The sequence below is a fragment of the Dryobates pubescens genome, chromosome 4, assembly GCF_014839835.1.
Source record: "Dryobates pubescens isolate bDryPub1 chromosome 4, bDryPub1.pri, whole genome shotgun sequence".
NCBI classification, from domain to species: domain Eukaryota; kingdom Metazoa; phylum Chordata; class Aves; order Piciformes; family Picidae; genus Dryobates; species Dryobates pubescens.
This window is the reverse complement of record NC_071615.1, coordinates 32345560-32357858: the sequence shown is the minus strand read 5'-3', so window position 1 is coordinate 32357858 and position 12299 is coordinate 32345560. Positions and strand designations below refer to the sequence as shown.

At 52.3% G+C, this 12299-nt stretch overlaps 1 protein-coding gene across 1 annotated transcript in view; it reads left to right on the top strand.

Moving 5' to 3' along the window:
- ZNF804B (zinc finger protein 804B) overlaps positions 1-9108 on the top strand; it is a 57821-nt gene extending 48713 nt beyond the window's left edge. The window contains exons 3-4 of the mRNA XM_054161039.1: positions 3067-3197; positions 4531-9108. Of these exons, the coding sequence (XP_054017014.1) occupies positions 3067-3197; positions 4531-8191 (3792 nt within the window). The 3' untranslated portion in view covers positions 8192-9108. The remainder of the gene's footprint in view (positions 1-3066; positions 3198-4530) is intronic.
- The last annotated feature ends 3191 nt before the right edge of the window (positions 9109-12299 follow it).

The following is a 12299-nucleotide window of genomic DNA, read 5'->3' as shown; positions in this document are numbered from 1 at the left end:
AATGAGGCTCCACCAGGAGCCATTATAGAGATGAGAGCTCCTTAAGTACCTTCTCAAATTGAATTGCAGGGCAGCTCCCAGAGAAAGGCAAAGGACATTTGTGTGAATGCCAAACAAAAATACCATCACGAGTCACAGAATCACAGAGCCATGGAACTGCTTGGGTTGCAAGAGACCTCCAAGATATCCAGCCCAGCCATCAGCCCAACACCACCTTGGCCACTAAACCGTGGCCCCAGGTGCCATGGCCACACGTTTCTGGAACACCTTCAGGGATGGGGACTCCACCACCTCCCTGGGCAGCCTGTGCCAATGCTTTTGTGTTCCAGACTGTGGGTTACTCACAGCAGAAGATGAACAGATGTCCCTTTCCCCCCCCCAGAATAATTCACTCCTGCTAAAGCCTGGTTTAGCCTTTGATTATCTGAGACAATCTCCTGAGAGCACATCTCAGTAAATAAGCTGATTGAAAAATGCTTTCTCTTGGATTTAATTATTTTCCAAACAATTCTGACCCATGGCCCTCAGCACCACATCTTTGCAAATGTCAAGGGCCCCAGGCATTCAGCCACCTCCGCGGGCAGCCTCTGCCAGGCATTGAGAACCCTTTCAATCAAGAGGTTTTCTTCTCATCTCCAACCTGAACCTCTCCTGGTGCAACTTGAGGTCATTTCCTATCTAGGGAGAAGAGCCCAACCCCATCTGGCTGCAGCCTCCTCTCAGGGAGCTGTAGAGAGCAATGAGGTCTCCCCTCAGCCTCCTCTTCTCCAGGCTAAACACACCCAGGTCCCTCAGCTGGATCCATCCCACCTGGATGTTTTCCTGTGTGATCTCCTTTGGGTAATCCTGCTCTGGGGAGTGGGGTTGGACTCCATCTCCAGAGGTCCCTTCTAGCCCCCACCACTCTGTGAAAACCAAGAAATCACACCTGCAGCCTGAGCAGAGAAAGGGCTCTCCCTGCACACCCCCTCCTCGGAACCAAAACCCAGAGCTCCAGTTGGGAACCACCAGGGAATGTGCCAGCTGTGCTGGGCAGACCCTGGGGCTGTGCCTGCTGACTCTGTAGAGCCCTGGCTTTCCTCTCTAATAACCTGAGCAGGCTCTGGCAGGCTCACCAAGGTTGTCTGCAGGCGGTGCCCAGCGGTGTGGAGCTGAGCAGGAGCCTGAGTGAGAACCCAAAGCTCAGCAGCTGTGCTGGAGAGTGACCACCACTGGCCATGGCAGATGCACTCCTGCAGCCAGGCCCTGAACTGGGCATCCACAGTTAGTGAGTTGTGATTTAATTGTGTCCTACAAACAGCACTGCCATCGAGCCAGCCCCCATGCTTAGACTGCTGTTCTTTCTTCCTCTGTTTTTTGGGCATGTGTGGACATGGCCATGTCTAAAAGGAACCCTCCACTTCCTGAGGAACATCCACACAGAATATTGAAAGACCACAAATTAATCCTTACTGCCATGGAAAGATTTACTGACTCATTGTGCCCCTGTACTCAGCACTGGTCAGGCCACACCTTGAGTCCTGTGTCCAGTTCTGGGCCCCTCAGTTTAGGAAAGATGTTGAGTTGATGGAATGTGTCCAGAGAAGGGCAACAAAGCTGGGTTGGAGCACAAGCCCTGTGAGGAGAGGCTGAGGGAGCTGGGGTTGCTTAGCCTGGAGAAGAGGAGGCTCAGGGGAGACCTTATTGCTGTCTACAAGTACCTGAAGGGAGGGTGTAGCCAGGTGGGGGTTGGTCTCTTCTCCCAGGCAACCAGCACCAGAACAAGAGGACACAGTCTCAAGCTGTGCCAGGGGAGGATGGATGTTAGGAAGAAGTTCTTCCCAGAAAGAGAGATTGCCCATTGGAATGTGCTGCCCAGGGAGGTAGTGGAGTCACCATCACTGGAGGTGTTTGGGAAGAGACTGGATGGGGCACTTGGTGCCATGGTTTAGTTGATTGGATGGTGTTGGATGATAGGTTGGACTCCATGACCTCAAAGGTCTTTTGCAACCTGGTTAATTCTATTCTATTCTATTCTATTCTATTCCATTCCATTCCATTCCATTCCATTCCATTCCATTCCATGAGACCCACTCAGAAAACCTCTAGATCTGTTCTTTTCCTCCTGAGCTCTGCTGTTAATCACCAGGAGATCCAGAGTGAAGGGACCTACGTCTTCACCACCTGCTTCTGCCGGATATGAGCTATCAGTGGGCAAAGAGAGTCACAGAGCCATTCATAGGAGACAGTCATCAAGTAGTTTGGGTTGGAAGGGACCTTAAAGGTCATCCAGTTCCAATCCCCTGCCATGGGCAAGGACACCTCCCACCAGCCCAGCTTGCTCAAGGCCTCATCCAACCTGGCCTTCAACACCTCCAGGATTCTCTGGACCAAGAAGGGCAAGGAAGCAGGGGGAGGGACTGGAGAACAGGGCTGGTGAGGAGCTGCTGAGGGACCTGGAGGTGTGTAGTGTGAAGAAGAGGAGGCTGAGGGGAGACCTTATTGCTCTCTACAGCTCCCTGAAGGGAGGCTGGAGCCAGGTAGAGGTTGGTTTCTGCTCCCTAGGAACAAGTGACAGGAGAGGAAGGCCTCAGACTGCACCAGGGGAGGTTTAGGTTGGACATGAGAAGAAACTTCTTGACTGCAAGAGTGGTCAGGGGTTGGCACAGGCTGCCAGGTGGAATTACTGCCCCTGGAGGTGTTATAAAACCACGCAGACATGGCACTTGGGGACATGTTTTAGTGGCCATGGTGGTGTTGGGTTGATGGCTGGACTCAGTGGTCTCAGAGGGCTTTTCCAGCCTTAATGATTCTATGAACTGGGAAAATTTCCTCTACCTTAAACTGTGTGTGGTGTTGTGTGTGCCTTGGTACAGCTCAGAAGGGTTGGGTCTGCATGGGAAACCAGAAAGCTCTCACTCCAATCTTGGGGCTTTGTTAGCCCAGAAAAAGGATTTTCCATCTCTTCAGATGATAGCAGTTGAAGTGCATCTTGACTCCCTGGTTGTGCAGCAGAAGCAGCTGGATGAAGAGGAAATGCAGCTGCTGTGCACACTGTAAGTCCCTCCTCTTGTTCTTTTCCCTCAGAGACTGAAAGATTTAAAACAGAGAGAGTTTGCCCGAAATGTGGCCTCAAAGTCCTGGAAAGATGAGAAGAAGCAGGAGAAGGCCCTCAAGAGGCTCCACCAGCTGGCAGAGCTCCGGAAGCAGTCAGAGTGGTGAGCATTTCAAACCACCTTCAGTACCCTCCTCACCCTGCCCCAGCAAAAAGCCCCTCAGTTGCCCTGGGGCTGTGGTGTAGTGGCCATGGTGGCGTTGGGCTGATGGTTGGACTCGAAGGGCTTTTCCAGCCTTGATGACTCTCTGATTTCTGCCTGTCCACTCTGTCATGTGCTGAGGACCACAGGATGTTGAGCTTGTGCTTAATGTCACCTGTCTGCAGAGAACCATGGACTGGATTGGGTTGGAAGGGACCTTCAAGATCATCTAGTTCCAGCTCCCTTCCATGAGCAGGGACACCTCTCTGATTCCCATTTGCTCAGGCAATACAGAAAGTCAGCCTGGCTCAGCAGAAGGCCACACAGACACAGCAGCACCTTCCCTGGCTGCTGTGTCTCAGGTTCCAGCAGAGTTCCTCACCACAAGCTACCTCAGTGTGACAACAAAACCACTGCTACTGCCACACATGCACACTGACATTTCTGCTGCCTTGGCTCTTCTCCAAGAGGACCTGCAGAAGGTGCCCTTCTCCAAGGGAGAACTGCCTTTTGGTGTACAAGCAGGGGTTGAATTTCTATCTCGATGCAAATCTCTTCTCAGAAATGCATCAAGCTTCTCACCCCCTGAGCTGTCCCTGCTGCAGATCCATGCCTGTGCAGAGCACTTCCAAAGCAGCCTGATGTACACAGAGCTGCTTGCAGCCCTGGCAGTTCTCCCTTACCCACATTGAAGTGCTTCCTAGTTTTGAGTCAAGCTCTGCACTGACAGCAAATGGAGATGATTGGCCTAATGAAATGCATGTTCCAAAGATCACTGCAGTGAGGATCCTGCCATGGCTGTCTTTGTCTCATCTCTAAGGGAAGATGCTGACAGTCACTGCAACCTCGCTTAACTGCAAGAAATCAACTCATTAGCACCTTTGAAAAGGCCTTCCTAGACTCCCAGCCCTTGTCCAAAGTCCCTCCTCAGCTCTCCTGTAGGTCCCCTTCAGGTACTGGAAGGCTGCTCTAAGGTCTCCCTGGAGCCTTCTCTTCTCCAGGCTGAACACCCCAGCTCTTCCAGGCTGTCCCCATAGCAGAGGTGCTCCAGCCCTCTGGTCATCATAGCCTCCTCTGGGCCTGCTCCAACACTTTGACCATAGAATCATTTAGGTTGAAAGAGACCTCCAAAAGTCATCCAGTCCAATCCCCCTGCTGTCAGCTCCACCAGGCTGACACCAGTCCCTGCTCCACTAGATCAGGTTACTCAGAGCCTTGGGCAGCCTGACACACAGATCCTGCCCTCCCTTGGTTACTTAACAGCTGTCTTTCTCCTCTGTTCATTACCTTACAGCATCAGCAGGAGCGGACCCTTGCTTAAAGCCCCCAGACTGGTGGTGGAAAAGCAGCAATCATCAGATGGCATTTTGCTCTGCAAGGGTGGCAAGGTGCCAGCCAGTTCTCAGAGAAGCAGCAGCAGGGAAGGACAAGGCAAACAACAGCTCATCATAAGCAGGCACCAGTCCCCTGCTGAGAGAGCCCACACGCCTGGAGGCCACGTCTCCCAAGTGTTCCCAGACAGCACCAACACTTCTCCAAGGGCAGGAGTGTCTTTCTCCTTCTCTAAGAAAGTCCCTTTGAAGCTGGAGTCCTCAGCCTCACTTTTCAGTGAGAACTCTGAAGAGGGGCCTGACTGCAGTGAATGCCTCAGCCAGAAAGCAAAGCAAGCTCTTGAGGGCTGTCGCTCTGGCACACTTTTGGAGGAGGAGGCAACAGCAAGCTTGGATAAAGGGCCACCCATCATGCAAAACCCCATGGATTTGGAGAACAGTGCATTGAGTCATGGAGCTGCAAATCCTAAAGTGCAGAAGGACACTGATAAAAGTAGTGATGGAGAAGCAGAGGACAAGGTCAGTGCTCAGCCTTCCTTCTCCAAAGCCAAAACACAACTTTCAAACGTGGACTTCTGCGGTTCACTTGGAGAAGCAGGGCTAGAGAGCAGCCTGCAGGAGTCTGAGCAGCTGCCAGCAGCTCTTCCCTCAGCACCATGCCCAGACAGCACCTTGTGTCCACAGCCCAGCCCCTTCAGGCACAGCGGTGCCCACCTGCCTGGCCAGCTGCCTGAGCTCCAGCAGCAGGCAGCACCCGAGCTGTCCTGTGCGAGGAGCAGCAGCGATGGTGCTGGGCTGGTGCAAAGAGGGAGGCCTGCAGAGAGTTCCAAACCTGGCACTGGGAACATGGAAGCACTTCCAAGGGAAGCTGAAGAGGTTAAGCCCCAGGCACTGCCTTTCCTCCAGGTGGTGAGCAAGGATGGCAGCACTGCTCTGCAGTGGCCCACGGAGTTGCTGCTGTTCACAAAGACTGAGCCCTGCATCTCCTACGGCTGTAACCCCCTGTACTTCGACTTCAGGCTCCCTGTACACTCCAGGGATGGCAAGCAGCAGGAGGCACACAAAGCTCTGAACCCCAGAGATGGCAAACAGCAGGAAGCACACAGAGCCAGCTGCAAGGGGCACCCTCAGTCTCAGACTGCAGATGAAAACCTAGCCTGGGGTCTCATGACGCACAAGCAAACGTCAAACAAAGCAGATCGCCACTTGTCGAAACCAAAGAAGATGAAAGGTTCCCTGAACCCACGGAGGGCCAAGCAGAAAGCTGTGTCAGATGTAGGAAAAGAAGGTGATGGGAATGGTCAGAAATGCATCCCAGAGTGTTTGAATGAAAACCCACCCAAAGTGCCTGCTCACCTTGAGGTCTCACACAACGATGACGTGGCAGAGAAATGTCTTCAGACCACAGAGCTGAGAAGCCCTTCAAAGCACCTTGTTCATAACTGTGAAGGAAGCAAACAGAGCATCAGAAATGAAAGCATCTCCTTCTCTGCTTTTATAGCTAGGGTGAAGAAGTCTAGAGCTGCAAGATGCCCTCTGCTTTATTCTGAGGAAAAGCATGGCCACCAGAATGACTGCAGAGCCCTTCCAGCCGTGGCCAGCTGCAGCAGTGATATCAGTGACAGCAGCAAAGACTCTGGGGGAAGCTTCCTTAGTTCTAAATCCAGTTCCAGCAGCAGGTGTTCAGAAACTGAAGGATGTGGAAGTTCCATGAGATGCTGGAGATGCCCTTCTCCTCCCAAGTCCTCCTGTGAGAGGCATTCCTGCTCTTCTGACTCTTCTGTGAGCAGTACGAGGAGCTACCTGAGCTATGTGAGCCCTGCCTCAAACCAGCACAGCAGGGATCATCCTCTGGTGTGCTGCAAAAGACAAAGCAAGAGAGCTGGCAGGCACAGATGCAGGCACAGAAAGCACAGGTGTGGTGTCCCTTCTGCTGACACAGGTGAGGCTTGGCTGTGCCCCAGCAGAAGTCACAGGAGCAGGAAGTGGGCAGAGGGGGGCACAGTTAAATATGGGAGATGCTCAAGACACAGCATTCTACAGCACAGAGACAGGTCCAAACACAGCAGGTGTGGGCACCAGCATTTGGGCAAAGGGCATAGCAGAAGCAGAAGCTGCCAGAGCTCCAAAAGCTGTTCCACCAGAGATTCCAGAAGCAGTGAAAGATCAAGTAGCAGAATATCAAGAAGGACCAGTTCAGGATCCTTCTCCAAAGAGGCTGGCAATGGTGACAACCAAACAAAAGAGGACACAGAAAGAGGTTCCAACATCAAGCTGGGAGAAGAGGAGACTGCACAGGATGGCCATGGGAATGGGCAGTCCAAAGCCTTGGCCACCTGCTCTTCTGAAACCCTGGCAGAGGATGTGTGTGGGAGAAGAAAGTCACTGACAGCCCAGCTGCTGCTGGACAGGGTGCAGGCCAAGAAGAGCCAAGAACAGATGCATCCTTCAGAAAGGTTTCCAAATACCTGTGGGGTAGGGTTGAAGGGTCACTCCCAAAGCCACTTTGCTCTCCAGTTTGCCCCATCAGTAGGTGACATTGCAGCCTTGCCTTTGCCAGAGGAGCTGCTCAGCATGGCTGCAGATGGCAGGAGGCATCAGGACAGCAGCATGAAGAAAGGCAGCGCTGAAGCACCAGAGCTCAGGAATGCTGCTCTGTCATCAGGCACTGACTGTGACCATTGTCTCCTGCAAGACATCATCCAAATAGGAGCAGGCTGTCAGAGCCCCAGGAGGAGCACAGCAATACAGGACCCACCCCATCTCTTCTTCAGTGAAGTCCAACCCTTTCTAGAAGGCTGTGAGCCGGTACCAAACGATTTCCCTGGTGCTTTCCCCTCCAGCAGGTACTCTGTTGTTGCTCATTCCCTAGAGACCAAAGAAGAACTTCCTGCTGTGAGCATGGCCCCTCGCCGGGTGGAAGGCAGCTGGGACTCCCTCTGTGGCCATGCTGTGCAGCAGTATGGTGACACAGTCGGTGACCTGGAAGGGTACCGTAAGTCCACGTCCCCTCCCTTAACGCAGCGGCCCGTCACATTCTCCCCAGAGGAGGTGGACAAATACAGGCTGCTGCAGCTGCAAGCCCAGCAGCACATGCAGAAGCAGCTCCTGGCAAAACAGCTGAAGGTTCTGCCCTCCCCAGGCCCAGCTCCAGCAGCTCCTGCCCTCCCTGTCCAGCAGCAGGCCACTGTCACCACCATCCACCACACGCTGCTCCAGCGCTTCGCCGTCTCCGCGGCCCTCCACCCCCACGGCGGCCACCTCTCCCTGGCACACCTCCATCCCCTCTCCCAGGCACACTTCGCCCCCGTGTCCCTGTCCCCATTGTCACCAGCCCTCCTTTCCAGCCACCCTGCTCTGCTGGCAGGCCACCCGCTGCACTTGGTGTCCAGCAGCCCCCTCCACGCTACCCCACTGCTGCTCCCCGCACTGCCACACGCTGCCTACATCCCAGCCTTATTCACACCACACCTGAGTGCAGCCTCAGCTTCTGCTCTGCACCCACCCCCCTTAGCTCAGCCACTGCTCCAAAGCCAAGAGCACCATCACCACTCCTTTTCCAGCCAGACTCAGCATCTCCCCTCAGTGAAAGAAGTGTTCAGTGTCTCCAGCTATCTAACCTAGCCCAAGCGATTGCCACTACGGCTCCAACCCCCAGGCTCAGTCAAAGAAATTATTCAGTGCTCCAGCACAGGTCTGAGAGGACATCTGCTGAGAGCACAAAGGCAAATGCTTTTGAGTCCACATTAGTCATACAGCTGTTGAGCTTGGAAGAGACCTCTGAGGTGATCAAGTCCAACCACTTGCCTAAAGCTCACAAACCCCCCACTGCTGCTAAGCTGTCCCCATTCTGTCTGGCATCGTGGGAACGTTGGGTTTGGTCTCCTATCACTGAGTAAAAGCTGTTCCAAACCCTTCTGTGATACCACCACAAGGAGGACAGGGTCCATCTAGAGCAATTCTAAAGGTTTGGAAAGAAAAGCCTGAAATGAGGCCTGTCAGCAGGTAGGAGACCACAGCAACCAAGTGCAACAGGAGCAAGAACATCAACACCGAGGAGTGCTTTAAAAGGAGAGCAGGTCAAGGTAGAACAATCTTGATGCAGCTCAAGTGTTTGCTCTTCTGAGTGGGTACAATACAACAGCATTACTTGGGCTGCTTCAGATGTGGCAGGCTGAGCAGAGAAGGTATCTGGGAGCACAAGTCCCTGCTTTTTGTCTCCTGACCAAAATTAAGTGGGGAGCATCAGCGTGAAGGTGACTGGAAGAAGAGGGTCACAACAACATCTCAAGGATACTTCAGAGCTTTTATCCCTAGGACATGTTGCTTGGACAGCAGCCTGAAGGCGCTGCGCTCTGGCCACAGGTGTTCCACATTTGCTTAGTGTGGGTGGCTGTATGCTGGCAGAGCCCTGAGTCAAGCAGCCAAGAAGGTGAGGGAGGGAAGGAGATGAAGGCAAGTTCTTTGGCTACCCAGAGAGGTGGTACAGTCTCCACCTCTGAATACTTTCAAGGTCCACCTGGACGTGTTCCTGTGTCACCTGCCCTGGTGGGGCTGGACTCAATGATCTCTCGAGGTCACTTCCAACCCCTATCACTCTGTGATTGTCCACCTGTAGCTGTAGCATCAGGTTTGTCAAGGGTGGGCTGCAGCAGCCCAGAGCTGCCCTGCTTCATGGTATCCACCAGCAAGGGTGATCTGGTTCAGCAGATGAATGGATGATGATGATTGCATTTCAATTCTCAGAACAGCAGGAATTAGGATTCTGAGAGGGACTGACCTTTAAAGGCCCCTTCCAACCCAAACCATTCCATGATGGAAAAAGCACAGAGGAGAGATGAACATCAAGCAGCACAAGAGCAGACCCCCAGCAGCTGCCCACCAGCAAGTGGAGTGCCCAGCACTGGTGTTAGTGCTCAGAGGGCATCCTGGAGAAGCAAGCTTTCAGGCTGGCTGAGCTGATTGATTTGCTCTACTTGCTGCCATCGTTGGGGGGCCACAGCTAATGTACTTCACATTTTATTATTACTACCAAAAGCAGACCTGAGCCTGATGCCCAGGCTTGGGTTCATTTAGACTGAGGTTTAAAAGAGTCCTGGAATCCTGAGGGCAGTGATGGATCCACTCCAAGTTAACCATCTATTTTAGCTTTTTCATTCTTCATTAGTAACCTATTTCTTATTAATTTATTGCTATCATGACATATTAATATATAAAGATATCCATATTTATTTCCTTTCCCTTTTTTCTTCCATTTTCTCTTCTTCTCTCTCATTGCCTCTCCTTTCCACTTCTCTCCCTTTTTTCCCCCTTTTCTTTCTTCCTTTTCCTATTTATATTCTTTTTCCATTCCCTTCCCTCTCCCTACATTTTGTTCTTGATGATTGACTGCAAAATTCCAATAAAAACAGCTTCTTGAGTTAAACAGTGATCCCAAAATATCCTTTTGACGTTTTTTCTGGGTGGGGGGGCAGGGTGGTGGTAACTGAAGCTCTTCTAGAACACCTTTAACACATACTTGTTGTGCAGCTTTGCACCCAATTGCCATTTGGTTTCAAAAGTGTGATGTTTCTGTTCAACACTGGGTGATCTCGTGGCTAGGAGCCCACGTGGGCAATGCTTTGAAATGAAAGCAGAGCAGGTTCAGATTGGATGTGAGGAACAAGTTCTGCACCATGAAGGTGCTGGAATGGGTGCTCAGGGAGGTAGTTTGAGGAGGTGGAGATATCACAGTATCAGTCAGGGTTGGAAGGGACCACAAGGATCATCTAGTTCCAACCCCCCTGCCATGGGCAGGGACACCCCACACTAGATCAGGCTGCCCAGAGCCTCATCCAGCCTGGGCTTAAACACCTCCAGGGATGGTGCCCCAACCACCTCCCTGGACAACCCATTCCAGGGCTTCACCACTCTCATGGGGAAGAACTTCCTCCCCACCTCCAGCCTGAATCTCCCCACCCCCAGCTTCATTCCATTGCCCCTAGTCCTATCACTACCTGAGATCCTGAGAAGTCCCTCCCCAGCCTTCGTGTAGCCCCCTTCAGATACTGGAAGGCCACAATTAGGTCACCTCGGAGCCTTCTCTTCTCCAGACTGAACAGCCCCAACTCTTTCAGTCTGTCCTCAGACCTATTCTAGGTGAGGCTGGGGAAGGCTCTGAGCAAGCTGCAGGGGGGTTGGACTGGGTGAGCTTTGGAGGTCCCTTCCACCCCAGGCCATTCTTGGAGTGGATGTAAGTGAGCAGTTGTGGTTTGCAGTCCCTGTACGAAGCGTTCTCCAGCCGAGTTGCTGAGTGACTTACCTTCCTGCACATGCTGCTTTTGTAGCTGCTTCAAGGAACTCCTGGGAACGAGGGTTCCTGGGATCAGCATTGCCTTGGGGGCTGTTGGGGTTTTTTCACTGGTCTAAAGAGTGTCAGTCCTGGAGTTTTCCTGTCAAGCATACCAAAAGGCAGCAAACATTACCCTTAAAAAAGCCCTGCAGAGTGATGCAGACTTCTTCTGTATTTTCACCTGCAGAAGTGAATTGCAATTTCATTCATCCCTCTGGCTGGCATCCTGGGGTTTCCTAAAGGTTTTCCTGGGTGTTAACACAAGTGGGTTGTGTAAATGGAGCTGAAAAGAAATATTCCTTTGGAAAAAATCATAAATTGTTCTACCTATGTGGTTTTTTCAAGAGCTTTCAACGGGTCAGACCCTCCTGGATATTGTGATCAGCTCATTTGCAATGGCACCTTGTCAGACTCCCCAGATGCTGCCCCTGAGCTATGATTCCTCATGCTCCTGGGGAAGGTCCTTTGGCTAGGAAGCTACCAGAACTAATCCAGAGTTTATCTGGCTACAAGCAGCCCCTGTCACCCACAGGATCCAGAGATGTTCTGTTCCCTCCTCAACCACCAGGCAGAGGTTTCAACTCCACACTGCAGTCACTTTGCTCTTCTCTCCTCTCTTCTCCCTTCTCATTTTATTTCCCTTTCCCCTCCCTCTATTATCTAGCTCCACACTCAATCACATCAGCAGGGCCCAAGAGGGTACAGAGACAGAATAGCAAACAAGAACAAGCAGTGCAGGAGAGGAACTGCAAAATGAGGTCAGGCTTCTTCAGGGATGATGTCTGGGTAGAGTTTGTGCCCCCATGCACCTTCAGCAACCCTCCCTACACTCTGGGTGGAGTTTCTCACTCCATAACTTGATGATGCAAAGCAAGCATCTTCATGCACAGCTGACACAGCAGTACCAAATGCCTGGGAGTGCTCCTGCCTCCTTCCTGCCAGACCCCACACACAGGTAACCAGGGGGGTGTGGATGAGGGACTCTGCTTTGCTGGGACTGGGACATGCTCTTGTGATGTGCTTGAAGGCTTCTCTGGTCCAGGGCTGAGGGCAATGAACTCATTCACATGTCAGTTCATAGTAATGCTCTCCCTGTCCTCAGGACCACCAGGCTGAGCCCCAGGCCCACACCTTGCCTGTACAGAAGGTGGGCAGCACCTCTGGAAGATTTCTGTGTTCTCTAACCACACTGCTCTCTGCTACAGGAAACACAGGAGCGCCCAACAGGCAAGGGAACAAATTCTAGACCATTAAATCCAGAGCTCATAGAATCCTTAAGGCTGGAAAAGCCCTACAAGATCATCCAGCCCAACCAGCAACCCAACACCACCATGGCTACAAAACCATGACACCAAGCTGTGTGGTGCAGCAGACATGCTGGAGGGAGGGGATGCCATCCAG